General features: G+C 40.3%; 1 protein-coding gene across 2 annotated transcripts in view; it reads left to right on the forward strand.

The window, feature by feature from the left end:
- LOC136258875 (golgin subfamily A member 6-like protein 7) overlaps positions 1-20113 on the forward strand; it is a 66084-nt gene that overhangs the window by 17058 nt on the left and 28913 nt on the right. For both annotated transcript variants that reach the window (XR_010703059.1, XM_066052251.1), the window contains exon 3: positions 1106-1252. Coding sequence is in view for 1 of the 2 variants with exons in the window: in XM_066052251.1 (XP_065908323.1) it covers positions 1106-1252 (147 nt within the window). In the remaining variant the exon portion in view is untranslated. The remainder of the gene's footprint in view (positions 1-1105; positions 1253-20113) is intronic.

Raw genomic sequence — 20113 nt, forward strand, 5'->3', positions numbered from 1 at the left:
ATATTATAGTAACAGAGTAATCAATGATTGGAATTCACTACCTCAATCTATTGTTGATTTTTCTTCTGAAAAATGAATTTAAAATCCTGCTGGACAGACATTATGATACTGTTTATGGATTTTATCCACAATGACGTCACAAGCACAAGATGGCTGTGTTATTTGTGGGACTAATGTACAGGAACCTATAGAGAAATTGTTTTGGTCAATCATATTTCAGCTAGGGAAGGAGATATCGAGCTCTAAGCAGTAGGTACAGTATGGTTATGGAACAATACAATGAACGATTTGTATAGCATGCTGGATAATTTTCAAGATAACTTTCATTTGCAATAGTTTTATAACTCTGTTACTTTATGCCCATGCCTGTTGGCTATTGATTGGTATTGTGCTTCATGAGTGAAATATGATCTATCAAAATAAAATAATTTCACTATAGGTACCTGTACATTGGTCCCCTAAATAACATGGCCATCTTGTGCTTGTGACATCATTATGGATAAAATCCATTTGATTTTGCATAATAACTAGACATAGCTAAATTTATATGTATAATTTCTTTATGGATGTACAGGCACAAACCTTATCTTTTTAGTTACGATTATAAAGCAGAAGGGAACCATCACTTCCTAAGATATCCTGAAAGTACTATAATAGACAGTACTTGCAACTAACTTATGTCCTAATATGGTTTTTGAATCCTGTTGTGTAACTGGCCTTTTATACTCTTGTTTTTTACAACTTTCTTGGAACTCATACCAACATCTTACTAGACTGTGTGGTAGATATCGTACAGGAAATAGTTGTCATACAATTTTTATAATTTCAGTGTTATATAGTCATTGCTTGGGTAATAATAATGATAAAGTGTTGATATGATTTTTCAAAAGTGTTATAATAAAATATACAGCATAGGAAGCTACATGCAAGTCAGAAACATTACTGGAAGATTAGCCTGTAGCTATAGAATATCTATTTTTATACTTGATTTAGGACTTGTGTCAATGATTATTTCAATTGTGATGTTGTAGTTGTAACTTAAGCTTATGTACGACTGTTCAGGTACATATCTTATATAATGTACACCATATTAATGTGTCTGTAGGTTCAGAAATAAACATCCAAGAAAGAGTTTATGTCAGCCTCATCCAATCGTTGCAGAATACTTGGAACCCAGTGCATCTAATGTACACCTTGCTCAATTAGCATCAGATCAAAGATCGAAGAAACATGATCAATCTGATTACAAAAGGTCAGAGAATACATAAGTCCAAGAATATGTATTGGGGAAATGCGAACAACAACAAACACAGCATAATTCATACACAAATACTGACTGTATTTATTCCGTCTATGTTATGGTGTTGGAACTAATAGTCCAAAAATTCTACCTTGACTCAAACAAAAATAGACCACAGCCCCAAATAGTAAATAACATTAGAGTCATTTATAGATTTGAGGTTCGTTTTGTCTTGTTATAGGGAGTTTTTAAAAATAGTTGTTCCAATACTGAATAAAGACGGGGTCAGAATATGTAGTATTGGAACACTATTTTTGCTGTGAAACATAGTATTAATGCTTTACTTAGTTTACTAAAATGCCAGCCTAAGCTACAGATGTAAGTTAAACTTTTTGACCACTGACATTAGTTAGACTAGTGTTTAAAAAAGCAGTGTCTATATTTTTTAATAAAATCTCCAAAATTAATTGCTTACACCTGAGGGATAATCAGGGTAATGATTTTTACCACATGAATTACAGACAGTGAAACCACATAAACAGGAAATGTCACAATGAAATATGCATTAAAAATTAAAAGTGATACTTAGGGATTTAGCTTATCATGAAAGTGTTAAATTTTATGTAATGCAAACAAATCATCCATACCTCATTGCCAGTTGATTCTACTGACTTGCAATAAATGACAATGGATTTGTCATTTAATGGTAAATCAGGTCATATACAGCTAATATGACAAGCAATGAAGAACAGCAGCTGGTTTGTTCATGACTTACTGTTATACTTCGCTACAGATACATTAGTTATACAGTACAGCTCACAGGTAACGTCACATGTACACACATGATGCACGTGAGGTGCGCTCGAGTGACCCGCGTGGATACAGCAAGGCTACAGTAATGATCCACGATAGCAAACTTCACACTAGAGCGTCATGCAAGATGAGATAACTGGACTCACCTAATGATCAACCGAAGTTTTAGCTCTAGAAGCCAAGAACTTTCGAAGTTACAGCGCTACGAAGTGGCAACATCAAAAATTGATTTGTACATCGACAATATAATACAGGTGCTTAATAAAATAATCATAACTTACAAATGCAGTGCTCTACCAAGATGAAAGTTGCACCATCGGATTCACCATGAACAAGCAAATCCATTGCTGGGTAAGTTTTGTCTTCTAGGTCTTTCCTATGACCAGGGCAAATCGGCGAAGGCGAAAATGTGAGAAATAAAGCAATAGTGAACCGCTCATCCAACTCAAGGCAGACTAATGCTCATATCTTCCGTCTCCTTAGGAGTACTGACACGAAGCAAAAAATTTGGAACTCTTCTTGCTTTGGGGATCACAATGCTACCAAGGTTTGTGGTGTATTCAATTTCCTTCATTGTGAAACAAGTGCTTTAAAATTTATGGAATTTTTTGATTTTGTAAATACTCCACTTACCCATTGCGTTATGTAGAGCAGGCCCTGTGTTTATTGCATTCAACTGTAAAATAAGCTAGCTACCGTAGGTGTGCATGAACATATGGGATTCTTGCAGATCCAGATCCAGTCACAAATGTTTAGTATTGTATGAAGTTACTATACTCAGTGGCGAGTGTTCTCATGAGTGGTGAGTTTCTCACATAGCTAGTGCTTATCCACGCAACGTTGCACAGGTCTTGTACAGTGCATTGCAAAAACTATCCTGCGAGAAGACACAAGCATTACTCGCATGTGTATACTCGTGACATTACCTGTGAGCTGTACTGTAGTTAGAATCTAGAGAGGTTATTCCACCTTCCCCAAATAACCCGATGAATGAATTTTGTGTCGACATATAGTATGTCTGCTGCAAATACTCAATATAATAAAAAATTATAAATTTAAAAATGAAGTAGGGATCCAAGCGATAAAAAAGTTGTGAAACAAGAGATGAATGATGGTAGCTATTACAGCATAGCTCGGTGGGAAATCCCTACTTCAACATTGAACACAAAATAATTGCTATACAATGCCAAAGTAGGGATTTCCCACTGAGCTATGCTGTAATAGCTACCATCATTCATCTCTTGTTTCACTACTTTTTTATCAATTGGATTCCTACTTCATTTTTAAATTTATAATGTTTAATGTAATAGTTTTTTTAGTTTTTTGTTAAAACATACAGCTAGCCATAAACATGTGACTGTTCTATTAGGGTGACTGCATCTCGAGTCAGCTAGCCTGCAAAGATGTGCGCTTGCCCAAAAAGGGGCATGGTCATTGTGGTTTCGATCAATTATTAGAGTATCGCAAGTCAGCTTACCAACTTGAAGGTGCAGTCAATGACTAGCTATTCTGTTATAGTGTAAATTGGGTGTGGTCATCGTGGTTTCAATCAATAGATCGATACTGCGTAGAATAAAGAATAGGCGTGATCTTGTGACCAATCATGAAGATACAGGTAGCTATCTAGTACCGGTACCTCTGTACAGTAGCGTAGTCTAAGCGCCTTAAATGATCTTGTGGCCTCTATTATGCTGCTTAACGAAAGTGTTGATATGGAAAATTAACGCCTCAATATGGTTTCATTGGATGAAGAAGACAAGCAGCCTGATTGAAGATAAAAGAAAAGACAAGGCACAGAGGGCCTGCACTCATCAGAACCCCAAAATGCACATCCCACTGGTGAGTTTGTTATTGTGGCGTAAAATGGTAGCCGTGCGCTGCTTCATTTGGCCTCTAGGCTTGCGACTGCAGTCAGTCAGTCAGGTAGTCAGGCAGTAAGTCTAAAATTCGAGCTTTGTCAATTTTTAAAAATTCTATACCAGCCACCTGTATGTGTTTTATTATATTTAATGATATTACTATTATTATGGACTAGTACTGTTCCGTAGAGGTGATTTTCATCTCATAAGATGTCTCTAGGATGATTTTCAAAGGCGGAATTTTGGGTGGCACACAAAATTTTTACCTGGATCCCTACATAAACGGTACTACAGTACTGTTTGATAGTTAGTGCATTTTGTATATGTTAAAGCAGTCCCACGAGTTTTGCCGAGTGCTTTATTAGGATCAAGGCCATGTGTTTTGTGCTTTATTTTCATATAGCACTTGCGACAATGCTTTAAATGATTTATGGAACTTTCTAGTCGTGTAGCTTCACTATACAGTAGGACTCGTAATTAACACATGTTGCATGAATTATTGGTAGCCTGAATGCACCCAAACTAGTTTAACAAAGTAACTCATGCATAGTTCACCATAGTTTGGCATGGTAGACATTCATCATGTATTTTGGCAGACTTTGGTCAAAGCCCACAATCGATTCTATTGTGACTCATGGTGAAGTATTTCCGTGATATCTCCGGGACTGTCCGTTTACATTAACAAACGTAACAGTAACGTTACCATCTCCCACCCTTCATCGAAGCATTTAGGTATGTCTATAAAAGCACAAATGCACTCCAGTGGTAGAAGTCGTATTGGCCGGGGTGATTGACCACTCAGCATGGCGAGGGCCATCAGCCTTCACCGGCTTGGGTGATTAGTCATACTGGCGTGAGTGCTACGGGCTATTAGCCTGCACTAGAGCACATGGGCAATTGTTCTTTATTGCACCACAAAGAGTGCTTTATTGCAATAAAGTACTCTTTGCGGTGCAATAAAGCACTCCTTGTGGGCAATAAAGCACTGTTTGCTCTAAAAGTGTATTTTATGAAATTTAAAGTACACATTTTCCTTTGATCTCACCCACACAAAGTTCTAAAATTGTTATCTACATATACAATTTTTCTGCTTCCTATGGTTAAACTTTTCCGAGTTACAGTCCTACAAAGTGACAACAACAGAAAGATTGACTTGTACTGACCTTACAATTACAGGTGCTTATTGAAACTTATGAACATGGTGGTGAACATTGTGCAAAGACGGAAATGTTAAATAGAGTTAGTTAGTTCATGTTATTGTATTTCATTGTAGCATACTGTTATGTTATTTTTAAATCATCAAAAAGGAATCCTACGAAACTGCCAAAGGAGAGTTGGAAGGGCACTTTGTTAATGCAGAATCTCAATCTTTGACCAAGTTAAATCAAAAACAGCAACAGAAAAGCAAAAGCATAATTACCTTAAGTTCTTCAGTGCATAGAACATTGTAGTTATGGTACCCTTCAAGATGAGATGATCCTTGACAGAATTATGGTTTAGTAAATGACAATCTCTCTATGAAATTACAAGTAAATCCTGAATTAATGCTAACAGCAGCTGCCAGACAGACTGCAGCCAGCAGGATGTTGTGAGAGGTGACAGAGACATGGAGAGGTGCACAAAGAAGACACATGAGCAACTCGAGCACAAATGTTCCTCAAGTCAAGTTCCCACCACACAGACTCGTAACCATAAACAATCTTACTGCAGGAGTGGCAAAATACCTTCACAGAGACAGAGAAGAAGTATGCCATGAATGCTCAAAAAGGACACTATCAATCGCTATGAAATTAGATCGCAAGGAACAGAGCCTAGTGATTAGTTTTTTGAGCCAGTCCATGAGAAGTAACTCTTTTAGTTAATGGTTTGCTGGTTCTACTATTGAGATCGATGTGATGCAGATGTGAGTACTCTTTCAGAAATTATTTTCACCACTGATTCCTTCCTTAGTGGCCCAGACCAGCATCAGCTACAAGTGTCTGGTCAGTTTACAACTACAGTACTCTGAAGCATGGAACTACGGAGATAATTATTTGTTGTGAAGGGTCTCCAACAACTTCTTTTGGGTCAACTGGGAATAGAAGTACTCAATTTAGTTTCCAAGTTCAATATAGTGGAAGCTGATTGAGAGTTCATTGCTATGCATCCATAACTTTTTACAGGCTTAGGAGCCATGCCAGGAGAGTGTCACATCAGCTTCAGAGATGGTGCAAAACATTTTGCGCTTACTGCTCTAAGATGTATGCATTTGCTATTGATGCCCATGCAAAGTTAGTGAAGAATTAGATAGAATGGAAACACAAAGTGTCATCAACAAAGTGGAGCGCCATACTGACTGGTGCACAAGAGTTGTTCTTGCCCTTAAACTGGGGGTATGTTGGAAGCCATTGAAATTCCAACATACACACATACTCTTTAAAATGCAGTGCTAACACACAGACCCTACAAGTTACACACGAAAGTCAGATTGCAACTTAAGAAGTAGCAACATACCCCTTACTCACAGCTATAGTACCGCTTAAATACAACGCCATCTCACAAGAGTGCAAACAATTTTAAAATCACTAATTAAAAGGTGTGGCATCCTTTTTGCCCGTGAGTATTCATCCCGTTTTGTTTGGAATGAATAACTCGCAAGCGAAACGAGTTCCACACAATTTGATTAGCAAATTTTTTAAATACTCACACTCAAGTGATGAAGTTGCATTTGAGTGGTATCATGCGAAGTGGAATCTTCACTTGCACATGGGATAGATGCACCTTTGAAACAACCACTTGGTGTAAAATTGCAATGAAGGAAGCTCCTACAGATCTGTAACAACAGTGCTGTATAATAGTAAAACATCCCAGTAGCAGAGAAGTGTAGTTAGCTTTCAACACACAAAAGTTTTTAGCTATTAAAATTTTCATGGTATCAAGAAGTTGTGAAAACATCTTGAGTAATTTGTGCTACAGCAATAGAAGCCGTTTCTTTACACCACTGGTTACAATGCCTATATTACACAAGCCAGACTTACAGTACAGCTGCTCTTGAGTTCTTCCGTTGGAAAATGGCAAATGTCACGTATTATCTCAGATTTACCAGGAGTTTCAAGCTGCAGTATACTGGCCCATTCAAAGTTATGAAGAAGTTAGGCATCGTTGACTACATCTCAAGCATCAATTTTGGAATGGTGAACTGGTGATTTGACCATTCCACTTTATTCTCAGCCATGTTTCACCCATGTACAGTATTCTAATTGAAGAAGTACCTCTGCATTCAATCCAGCCGCTACAAAAATTACAGTGATAGCCTGCATGTACTAAAGTCATGAAGTCTTACTGTTATACACCACCTATGCCATAGTGGAGAAAGAAGAACAGGACAGAAACAAGGAGAAAGGTAGGTCCATAATTCATGCAGTTTAGCTGTTTTGGTTGGTGAAAATTGTGCCAAAGCAACATCTAATAGTGACTAAAACAGTCAGTCAGTCATGCAGTTGGTAAAGCCATTTAGTTGAATAACTTTTCTTTTTTAATTTTACAGAAATTTGTTAGAAGGGTTTGGCATTTTAAGGTTAAATTTTGCATGCCTAATAAATATTGCTAAAATGTCAATAAGGAAAAGTGGGACTGGTTAATTTTGGACAAAAAGCCCAAACCTTCATCATTCCCACTATACAGCACTACTGGTCTGCATAATGTTACAGTACTCAGTGCCAGAGGAAGGAAAGTTTAGTTGATCAGGCCATTGTAGATGTCAAATTGAAATTGCTAATAATTTACATGGTGTTGCCTGAGGGAAGAGTTGCTGCACAATTCGCACACTCTGCAAACTTGAAGCACGTGCATTTTATGGGGGTCTGAGGGCATGCCCCCAAGGAAATTTTTGAAAATTAGATACTTTCACTGCTAGCTAGCTATATAAATGTGCTCAAATCACCTACTCTTGTTGTTCTTCAGACTTTCTATGCTATAATAGGTAGGTAATTGTAGACCTGACATACTGGGAGCACAGCATAATACTTGCTAAATGGCTGTATGGTTAGTAATTAAATTATAGGTTCAAGTTGGTCTGGGGTTGCACCCAGGATTAACATTGATGCTAAAAGCAAGTAAACCTTGCAACTTTTTCTCCAAGATTTTCCAAATTTTGCAGAGAACCCATGCAGCATGCTCCCTTATAATATTGCTTATGATTAATTTATTATTTACAGTTAGGTAGCTAGCTATATGTACAATGAATTCACTGCACAGCTATAATAAAAGGCCTACATAGCTACCAGAATGCAGTATAGTATAACGGAGTATACTCTGTGATGAAGTAAGTGAATCATCATGTAAATATACTGGTGGACAATCATGAGATAAATCACCAGACTTAATTGAAAATGAAGCAATGTTGGGTGAGAAAATTTGCTCGATATCTCACCGAATGATTGGGTAGTTGAAGAGGAGTGATTTTTACTCAAAATCTCATCCAGATGGCCACCATGTGATGTATGAATGTACAGCTTCCTGCCGCAGAATGAGGTGCCTAGGCTGTCAATCCAGCCCTTCACTCAGTAAAAAGAAGCCAAGCATAACAAGCCAAGAAATGCTGATGATTATTTTATGAAGATTGAATTGTTATTTAAGGGTGTTGGTTTAAAATCAAAGAAAGCACCTGCCGTACACATGATAATTCTCACAATGCAACTGTCAGTACACATGATATATAGAAACTAAAATCATTACTTACTATGCGGATGCTGTATGCTGTGCTGTAAGGTCATTGTAAATACTGTACTTTGTACTTTAGTTGGGCTGACAAACCGTAGATCAAGACACACGGTAGTGTGTCGTGCGGCCCAAGAAGCCGGCATGCCACCCGTGAGAATATTAACAGGAAGAAAACGCAATTTTCACACCTATGTAGCTCTGTGATCCCTTATCCGATTGGAACCAAATTTGCTAGAGAGGTGCCGGCCAGCAAGGGGAGCCTACACACCAACTTTAAAGAAAATCACTCCAGCCATTTCCGAGATACGAGCAAACAAAAGTTTGTTTTAATTTCTTCGTTTTTTTCTTCTACTTCTTCATTTCGCACATTTCGCAAAATCCACCATAAAACACAAATACGTGCTCGGATTGGGCTGAAATTTGGCACACTTAAAGGGCTCATTAAGGCAGATCTCTGTACCAACTTTGGTAGGAATCCGATGAACATTCACAGAGTTATGACCGATTAGTTGCTTAAAATAAGGTCGAAGGTCTGTCACGCCTACAGGGTAAACTCCTTTGAGGAATCAGTTGAAAATTGCTATATAGATGGAGCAACCATCGTAGGAGTGCCTTTTTGTGGTTTGAAAGGAATCGGGATAAAGACCACGGAGATATGACACAAACCCGACCTGTGTCAAAATTACGCGATCGATTTTTATGAATAAAAATACTATTAGTTTTCGTGTCAAACCGCTTAGAGCAATGAGCTGAAAATCATTATCTAGCTGGAATAATCATCATAGAAAGTCCTTGCAGTAGTACAGAAGAATGGGATTACAAGCCACTGAGTTATGATTCGAAAGGCAACTACGTGTAGCAAATGCGAGATTGGGATACTCTAATAGAACAGTCACCCTAATAAAGCATTCAGCTGCATTTATAATTTACTCAATTATATTACATTGCAAGTTATTCTGTAGGGAATTCAACTACAAACTAGTCACCCTGTAGTCAGATCAGCCAGAAGAAGATACCTAATAGAGAGTTCAGCTACAAAGAAACCATCATGTAGAGAGTTCAGCTCAGACAAATTGCCCTGTAGAGAGATCAGCTAGAAGAAGTTACCTTGTAGATAGTTCAGTTACAAAGAAACAATCATGTAAAGAGTTCAGCTGCAAACAAATCACTTGTAGAGAGTTCCGCTATGAACAGATCACACTGTAGAGAGTTCAGTTAGAAACTAGTCATCTTGTAGAGAGATCAGCTGGAAGAAGTCACCTTGTAGAGAGTTCAGTTACAAAGAAACCACCATGTAGAGAGTTCAGCTACAAACAAATCATCCTGTAGAGAGTTCAGTTACAAAGAAACTACCATGTAGAGAGTTCAGCAGCTGCAAAAAAATCAATCACTCTGTAGAGAGTTAAGCTAGAAGAAATCACCTTGTAGAGAGTTCAGCTGCAAATAAATCACCCTGTAGAGAATTCAGCTACAAACAACTCACCCTGTAGAAAGATCAGCTAGAAGAAGTTGCCTTGTAGAGAGTTCAGCTACAAAGAAACCACCATGTAGAGAGTTCAGCTGCAAACAAATCACCTGTAGAGAGTTCAGCTAGAAACAAGTCACCCTGTAGAGAGATCAGCTAGAAACAAGTCACCCTGTAGAGAGTTCAGCTAGAAGTCACATTGTAGAGAGTTCAGCTACAAAGAAACTACCATGTAGAGAGTTCAGCTGCAAACAAACACCCTGTAGAGAACTCAGCTACAAACAAATCGCCCTGTAGATAGATCAGCTAGAAGAAGTTACCTTGTAGGGAGTTCAGCTACAAACAAATCACCCTGTAGAGAGTTCAGCTACAAAGAAATCATCATGTAGAGAGTTCAGCTGCAAACAAATCATCCTATAGAGAGTTCAGCTATGAAAAGATCACCCTGTAGAGAGTTCAGCTAGAAGAAGTCACCTTTTAGAGAGTTCAGCTACAAAGCAACCACCATGTAGAGGGTTCAGCTGCAAAAAAAATCAATCACTCTGTAGAGAGTTCAGCTAGAAGAAGTCACCGTATAGAGAGTTCAGCTGCAAATAAATCACCCTGTAGAGAATTCAGCTACAAACAAATCACCCTGTAGAAAGGTCAGCTAGAAGAAGTTACCTTGTAGAAAGTTCAGATACAAAGAAACCACCATGTAGAGAGTTCAGCTAGAAACAAGTCACCCTGTAGAGAGTTCAGCTAGAAGAAGTCACATTGTAGAGAGTTCAGCTACAATGAAACTCCCATGTAGAGAGTTCAGCTGCAAACAAATTACCCTGTAGAGAACTCAGCTACAAACAAATATGCCCTGTAAAAAGATCAGCTAGAAGAAGTTACCTTGTAGAGAGTTCAGCTACAACGAAACCACCATGTAGAGAGTTCAGCTAGAAACAAGTCACCCTGAGAGAGATCAGCTAGAAACAAGTCACCTTGTAGAGAGTTCAGCTAGAAGAAGTCACATTGTAGAGAGTTCGGCTACAAAGAAACTACCATGTAGAGAGTTCAGCTGCAAACAAATCACCCTGTAGAAAGTTCAGCTATGAACAGATCACCCTGTAGAGAGATAAGCTAGAAACAAGTCACCCTGTAGAGAGTTCAGCTAGAAGAAGTTACCTTGTAGAGAGTTCAGCTACAAAGAAACTACCATGTAGAGAGTTCAGCTGCAAACAAATTGCCCTGTAGAGAATTCAGCTACAACAAATCACCCTGTAGAGAGTTCAGCTAGAAGAAATTACCTTGTAGAGAGTTCAGCTACAAAGAAACCACCATGTAGAGAGTTCAGCTGCAAACAAATCACCCAGTAGAAAGTTCAGCTATGAACAGATCACACTGTTGAGAGTTCAGTTAGAAACAAGTCATCCTGTAGCTAGATCACCTAGAAGTATCACCTTGTAGAAGTATCACCTTGTAGAGAGTTCAGCTACAAACAAATCACCTGTAGAGAGTTCAGCTACAAACAAATCACCCTGTAGAGAGATCAGTTAGAAGAAGTCACCTTGTAGAGAGTTCAGCTATAAAGAAACCACCATGTCGAGAATTCAGCTGCAAACAAACACCCTGTAGAGAACTCAGCTACAAACAAATCGCCCTGTAGAAAGATCAGCTAGAAGAAGTTACCTTGTAGGGATTTCAGCTACAAACAAATCACCCTGTAGAGAGTTCAGCTACAGAGAAATCATCATGTAGAGAGTTCAGCTACAAAGAAATCATCATGTAGAGAGTTCAGCTGCAAACAAATCATCCTGTAGAGAGTTCAGCTATGAAAAGATCACGCTGTAGAGAGTTCAGCTAGAAGAAGTCACCTTTTAGAGAGTTCAGCTACAAAGCAACCACCATGTAGAGAGTTCAGCTGCAAACACATCACCCTGTAGAGAATTCAGCTACAAACAAATCGCTCTGTAGAGAGACCAGCTAGAAACAAGTCACCCTGTAGAGAGATCAGCTAGAAGAAGTTACCTTGTAGAGAGTTCAGCTGCAAACAAATCACCCTGTAGAGAATTCAACTAAAAACAGATAACCCTGCAGAGAGTTCAGCTAGGGTCAAGTCACCCTGTAGAGAGAATCCTGTAAAGTGTTCATCTACGTACAAGCAGATCACCCTGTAGAGAGTTCAGCTACATTTCAAGTCACCCAGTAGAGAGATCAGCTGCAAATTATCCTGTGGGGATTAATTGACATGTAATAAATATATGCTCTCTTTTTATACTATGAACTCATGATATATGCATTATATATATAATTTGTACATTTACTGATAAAATCAGAATGAGTTAAAGTATTTATAAAATCTGCTTCATCTTTTTCTTTTTCCTGTGGTAAAGAAAAATATATAGGTTAAAAAGCCCCAAAGCTGGCCATAGGCCGGCTTTGGGGTATACAAATACAAAAAGAATTGAAATCTAATCAAAAACAGCCAAGCTGTAAAAAAAGGAGTGCGGCCCTTGAAAAGGCTATGGTGAAAAAAGATGTGAAATCCAAGGTGGCGGCCAAGAAATGGCTGTGATGGTAGGTTAATGGTAAAAATTTTAATAACGACAATTCAGGTGAATTTTGTACCAATTGACCAAGCGGCACCAAATTCACCTGAATTGTTGTTATTAAAATTTTTACCATTAACCTACCATCACAGCCATTTCTTGGCCGCCACCTTGGATTTCACATCTTTTTTCACCTTAGCCTTTTCAAGGACCGCACTCCTTTTTTACAGCTTGGCTGTTTTTGATTAGATAACAACTACTCATGCTATACATGTAGATATGATTGTCCATAGATAGTAGGGTTCCACCAATAATTGGACCGGTATCAAATCAGAGCCAATATTGGGCATTTTTGTAACAATCGATATCGGCTATTTAGGTATTCCAGTACAGATTGATAGCCAATCGTCATCATCATAACTATCATCATAAACGTTATGCTAACAAAACTTGGAGTATAGCAGGCTGTAAATAGTGTGGAGCATTATTCTAAGCAGGAATTGCATTGTTAAACATTGAACAACTGCTACTTACTATGTTTCCATGAAAAAGATCGAAATACTCTAATTGTACAGTACGATAGTACTGTATAGTAGTGCTGAGCGGTATTGATATTTCTAAAACGGTACGGCATTGTCAGCCTGACATTGCGGTATAACTAAAATATTGGCACACCTTAGTCTGTACTTCTAGATATAGACACAGAAATAATTTTTTCTAAAGGAAGAATTGTGTTTGAAAGCTGATTGCAGTATATTTATGGCATTACTTGTCCACTCATATATACACTTCTTCACATAGGCATGGTATTTTAACAATTAACTACTTATGTTTTAGGATCCGCGGTATGACGGTAGTCAATAAATCAGACGGTATCAAAAATAGATACCGCGGTATAACTAATATTGTCATACTGCTCAGCACTACTGTATAGTAGGGACCACAAAGGAGTAGGTGTGGCCCACGAAATAACATCACCCAAAAACCAGTCTCAATTTTCCCTGAAGACAATGAGGCAGTATTGGTTATGTAAAACTAAGCCCAAACAAGCTTTCAGATTGACCCGAAACACTTTCAACAATTTGCTACGGAATTTTAAGAATAAATTATTTAATGGAATTTTCTAGTGACTGACTGACTGGCTGACTGACTGACTGCCTGATTCCTTCAGACAAGTGTAACTTGATAACGGCTAAGGCTACAGGCTTGATGTTTTCACTGTTCAGCGTCACTTCTGCCCAAAAGGTGCCTTTAGGCATACCGCAGTACATACGATGCATTCTTCATGGACTTACCAGTGTCCTCCTTTGTATCCCATTCATCTTTGCTGACAGCAAAAAGTGCCAATTTGGCAATTATACGTGATGGCTTCCCTTCATGATGGAAATCGTCTGTACTTTTTATAGTGATTGTTTTGATTGCAGAGGTGCTTTTTCAAACAGTTCTCAATTCGTACTGCTGTGTAACGGGTTGAACACAGCCGACAACAAAGCGTAATGGATACTTCACTTTTCAGATGATAATTGATATAACTGGGGCATGCGCAGCACCATTTCTTTCGGTATGCATAGAATGCAGAAGTGCTTTTCAAACAGTTCTAGATCCAAAATGCTGTGTAATGGGTTGAACATAGTTGACAACGAAGCGTAATGGATATTTCACTTTTCAGATGATAATTGATATAGCTGGGGCACACAGTGCCATTTCAGATGCAGTTTGTGTGGGCTCACCAGTCATAATAATAATATATACAAAAAAAGTTAACAAACAAGTATATATACAGAAAAATTTAGAATTTTCAACTAGAGTAGGGACCATAGCACATCAATAAAAAGTACTGAAACAAGCTGGAGTAGTGCACGATATTAAATCACAGTAAAACGAAGTTAAAAGTTCTAAATTTTCTGTGTACTTGTAGAACAGTCACTGCACAATAAAATATTCTATTAGAGCAGCCATATATAGGTATCTTGAGAGGTGTGTAATAGGTATGAACAATTAATTTGATTATGCGATTAGTCTTTGTTACTATCAATTGTGATTGTGATAGCTACACACACTTACTACGATGCTTTCGATTGTTGCTCCCTCACCATACTATTACCCCTACCACCCCTAATACCACAACAACGACCACATGGGTTGTGCCGCCACCAAACGTGAGCCACACATTAGGCTCTAGAAGGGGTTGTGCCGCCACCAAACGTGGGCTACTGTTCATTAAAATTCAACGTCATGACCACAAAATGACTGACAATCACAAGATCAGAGTGGGGGCTAGCTCAAAATCATAATAAAACAAAATAATAAATTTGTGGCTGCCCAGCCCAAGGCAGCACACTGGGAAAAACCTGGTAGGCTTTATCATTATTTATTTATTTATTTTTATTTGCCTACCAGGAAAAACCAAAACAACTCCACTCGTGTATGCATAAGAAAAAAACCAACTGTTCGCAATGCTGCTTTACTCCTTCAGTCTTTGGCTATCTATAAAAAATAAAAATAAAAAAGTCAAGAAAAAAATCACGTTAAACAAAGCAACTTTATAATGGGGAGGGAGGGGTAACCCACTTGTACGAACACTTGGCGTAGAATGTATTTACACACTTAAAACACCTTTTTAAACCCTATGTCACGTGAGAGAGGCTCACGTGACTACCAATAGTATTCATGCGGGAGCTTATTTTCTGTCTAATTCATTACATTCAACCGACAGAAAATACACCTCCCTCACCATACTATTACCCTTACCACCCCTAATACCACAACAACGACCACATGGGTTGTGCCGCCACCAAACGTGGGCCACACATTAGGCTCTAGGGTTACAAAGAGAGCGTTATACAGCATTACATCATAAACCCAGCTGTTTGGTAACCAGTAATCTCCGCTCTACTGAGTCATCCACATAGCCATCTTTAGCATTGTCGGACTTCCAGCGACCGTGGCGTTTAAACAACCTGTCTGGGATCCCTTCATTAGCTGCCTTCATAGCTCCACCTCCCCTCATGCTGTGTAGTCCAAATTCCATTGGGTTATAGCCAAGCTTGCTGAGCTTCTTTTTGAATTGTTCCCACAAGCAAGTATAGCTGATACAACCGACTCTCTCAGGCGTTCACCCGCCTTGGTCTTACAAATAGGCCGGAACAGGGAACTTTGACTTTGTAAAGAGGTACCAGTTCTTCTGAGGTATTCCTCCAAACTGGCAACCGGGCAAGTTGCCTTACCACTTCTGGCAATGATTACCTCGTCTCCTTTTCTGAGTTGATCAGTTTTACTTTTGGGGATCTTAAGCACCATTGAGTCATCTCTAATTGATATATCCTCCGCCTTGATCTGAATCAGCTTGTTAAACCTGAGGAAACCAGCAAATGCAATAAGGCATGCAGTAGACAACTGTAAATCTGCTAAAGTACCACTCAGCTTCGCATCAACCACCATCCGCTCAAGCATCTCAACTGTGGCTGGAGCCTTCTTGCACACTGGTTTAGCCAGCATCCTCTATAACCCTTGAAGTGTGGCTTTAACCAGAGGTGAAGCCACTGGAGAGACCAACCCTGCTGTTGAGTGTAACCAAGCCAGAGCATTGCAGGCCTCCTCCGCTGCTGACTTGGATTTTACTGTTTCACCTATCCACTGGAGGTATAAGGCCACATGAGCTTCCTTGGCTGGAAGCACTGGCAACTTATGCTGCAGAGCCCAAGATTTCCACCTCCTAAATGCTGACCAATATTTCTTCACTGTAGAGTCCGCCCGACTGTGGAGTACTGTGCCTGGTAATTTTGCTGCCAGTGCTCGCAGCATGGGATCCTGCAGCTCACTTATCTCCAACCAGGGTCCTTGAGAAAACACTTCTGCAATAGACACAACAGGCACCCGCTAGTACAATATTTCATTTATTCTTTCTATTTTATTTATCTGTATTTATTTATATTTTATTTTTCAGCTACCTACAGGTGTACTTCCATTTATACCCTCCATGATACCTAATACCACTGTATGTGTGCCTGCCTTTGGCTTTGGGCCACTTTACCAGACCTTTGGCCCAGGTGACAGGCCTCCTCCTTACAAGCATCCACATTATCTATCCCTGTATTAGTCATATGTAACACCAGGGCTCCTGACTGAATCACTCCAGGCATTCCCGGTATGTGACCAATGCAACATCATCTCCTGGCTGTGATCTCCATTGATCGTGAGCCTTGCCACTCCCATCTGCAATTGCCACTGCCGTACCTGACAGTACTCCAGGGCATAACCTCCCTTGGTCCCACCAGCAGAACTCCAGGCTGCGACCTCCATTGGTCTTACCCAACAGTTCTCCAGGCTGTGACCTCCATTGGTCTTATACAACAGCACTCCAGGCTGTGACTTCCATTGTCTTGTACAACAGGCAGGGCCGCCCACAGGGGGGGGGGGGGAACTGGGGCATTTTGCCCCGGGCCCCAGCCTGAAAGGGGCCCCAGGAGGCCCCATGAAGGGCCCCCTCAATACCTGTTTAAAAGATCGATATACTCTAATAGAGCAGTCAGATCTAAATACTCTAATAGAGCAGTCACAGTATTCTTCAGAGGAGCAGTGTAGCAAGCTTATAGATAAGGAGATATGGTTGGTGATGGGTAGTTATTGTCATTGCCAGCAGGTTGTGACCTTTTTTTTTTTTTTTTTTTTTTTTTTTGGTCTTCACCTTACAACTTGGGTCAAGGGCCCCACTTTAACTCTTTGCCCTGGGCCCCTTAATTTCTCTGGGCGGCCCTGACAACAGCACTCCAGGCTGTGACCTCACTTGTCTTATACACAGCACTCCAGGCTGTGACCTCCACCGGTCTTACACAACAGCACTCCAGGCTGTGACCTCCACTGGTCTTACACAACAGCACTCCAGGCTGTGACCTCCACCAGTCTTACACAACAGCACTCCAGGCTGTGACCTCCACTGGTCTTACACAACAGCACTCCAGGCTGTGGCCTCCACTGGTCTTACACAACAGCACTCCAAGCTGTGACCTCCACCGGTCTTAGACAGCACTCCAGGCTGTGCCCTCCACCGGTCTTACACAACAGCATCCCAGGCTGTGACTTCAACTGCTCTAGCACAACAGCACTCCAGGCTATGGGCCCATTGGTTGATACAGAACAGCACTCCAGGCTGTGACCTCAAATAATTGTACACAATAGCACTCCAGGTTGAGGCCTTCTTAGGCCATTCACACTATGCTTCCAGACTGTGGCCCCCAATGGTCATACACAATAGCACTCCAGCCTGTGACCTCCAATGATTGTACACAATAGCACTCCAGGCTGTGACTTTTATTGGATGAACATCTGAAACAAAATCAGACATTCATTCGCCACACATTGACTGCTCCCTGGCAGTGTTACCAATATTATCCTGTAAAATTTTACTGTAGCTACAATTTATTTAAACCTGATCAAACTTAAGGCGTAAGGCCATCACTGGGGTATTTGGTATGCCTGTAAACAGGTTACACCCGGAGTGGCCCTCCAAAAATAGCCCTTCTATTCTGGGAAGCTCTCGAATACCTTCCACAGATGCAGCTGGGCTAGTCCCATCTGGAAAGAGTAGTGGCCAAAATGGTGCTGACACCCACCTTGGTATGATCAAGGTTCCCTGGGCCTTAGTTAGCCTGGAATGCTTAAGCAGACGAGGAATCAAAAACAGGGGAGGACACCACCAATTATTTTCATGGCCCCAGTCACATGTAAAAGTGTCAACGGCTTCCGTACCCGGGCAGTAGTAACGAGAGTTGAATCGATGGATATGGTTATTGTGCCAGTCAGCAAACCTATCAATAGTGTGGGGGCCCCAGAAAGCATCTAATTCTTTGAATATTAGTGGATTTAAAGACCAGTCGTCATAGTCTACTATCCTACTGATGTAGTCTGCTATCTCGTTCTCCTCCCTTGGTATCCATTCAGGTTTGAGAAGAATTCTTGCCTTTACTGATGCATCAAAAACTGCTAAGGCCTCCTGTTGCAGAATTGGCTTTTTACTCCCACACAATACTATCCTAACAACATTCTGGTTGTCAGTGAACCACTTCACCCTCTCATTTTGTAGCTGTGGACCAAATGATTCGAACACAAGCCTCACTACCCTTAGCTCCCGCCAGGTAGAGCTTTGTTGGGCCTCTTCCCTGGTCCATTGCCCGTTGGCTATGCATCCCCCATGCTCTACCATGTAACCACCATACCCTGAGTCACTTGCATCAGAGAACACAACTCTGACTGCCGATGGCTTCGGCCACAAGTCTTGCCCATTAAAGTTGCCTATTTTAGACAACCAAAACTCCAACTCATTTTTTGCCTCTACAGAAAGCTGCAATCTGGAGCACCAAGATTGTCTAGTGTTTAGGATGGTATATAAGCTGCGTGTCATCAATCGAGCAATCGGACCCAATGCCATAGACATAGAAATAACTTTACCAATTGCACTGGCCAGTGCTTTGGCGGGAACTGTAGGTCTCTCTACTAGTGACTGGAGTAGATTGCAAGTTGCCCTTAATTTGGGTTCTGGGATCACTAACTTTGTCAGCCCTAAATTTTTTTCGAAACCTAGCCAGACTAAAATCCTAGCGGGTGCCCACTGTGATTTGGCCTTGTTAACAACAAGGCCGGCCTTCCCCAGGTCATTTTGTACTTGGACACTAACTCTTTTTGCCACATCCTCACCCCTCACTGCCATGATACCATCATCTAAGTACAGGACCACCCTCAAACCTTGTCCCCTCCAATACCCGATAAGAGGTCTCAGCAACTTCGTAAAAGCATAACATGCTGAGGATAGGCCAAATGGTAACACTGTGAACACAAAATACTTGCGAGCACCCTCCATCTCCCATGAGAACCCCAAATAAGGTTGATGCACCCCAAATATATCCAAATGGTGGTAATCTGATTTCAAATCAAATTTCATTAAAAAGTCATCTTTATTAAGCATTAGCATGGCAGTTCGAAAATCCTCATATTTGAAGTGGTCTCTTCGTAAAAACTGATTGAGGTGCCTGAGATTTAATACCAACCTGAATTTTCCCTCATGATTAGTAACAACAGACAAGGGACTACACACCAATGGCTTTTCCTTCACCTCGTGCACACACCTGTTAGTTAGTAACTCCTTCACACTGTCTGTAACAAACTCAAAGTGTTCTTTGGTGGACTTGTGATTATTTTGTTCATAGGGGATTGGTGTGAACTGGAGAGGTAATCTATAGCCACACTGGATCCAATCTACCACTGTAGGTGAAGCTTTAAGTACCTCTGTCCAGAAGGGGAGGTGTTGCTTAAGCCTCTCTTGCACGTCCACTATCTGATGGTCAACTAAGGGCCCAGGTTCCTCCCATTCCCATGACCTAGTAAGTTCCCACTCATTGGACTCACTGGGTGTGTCTGATTCCAAACAATCCAAAGGCTCCTCACTGGTAGACCTGTGTCCCAGTGCTGTTTGCCCTGAAACCCTAGCTTTGCCTAAGGGTCCCCCAGTTCCGAGGCCAGA

Source organism: Dysidea avara, chromosome 1, assembly GCF_963678975.1.
Source record: "Dysidea avara chromosome 1, odDysAvar1.4, whole genome shotgun sequence".
NCBI lineage: Eukaryota > Metazoa > Porifera > Demospongiae > Dictyoceratida > Dysideidae > Dysidea > Dysidea avara.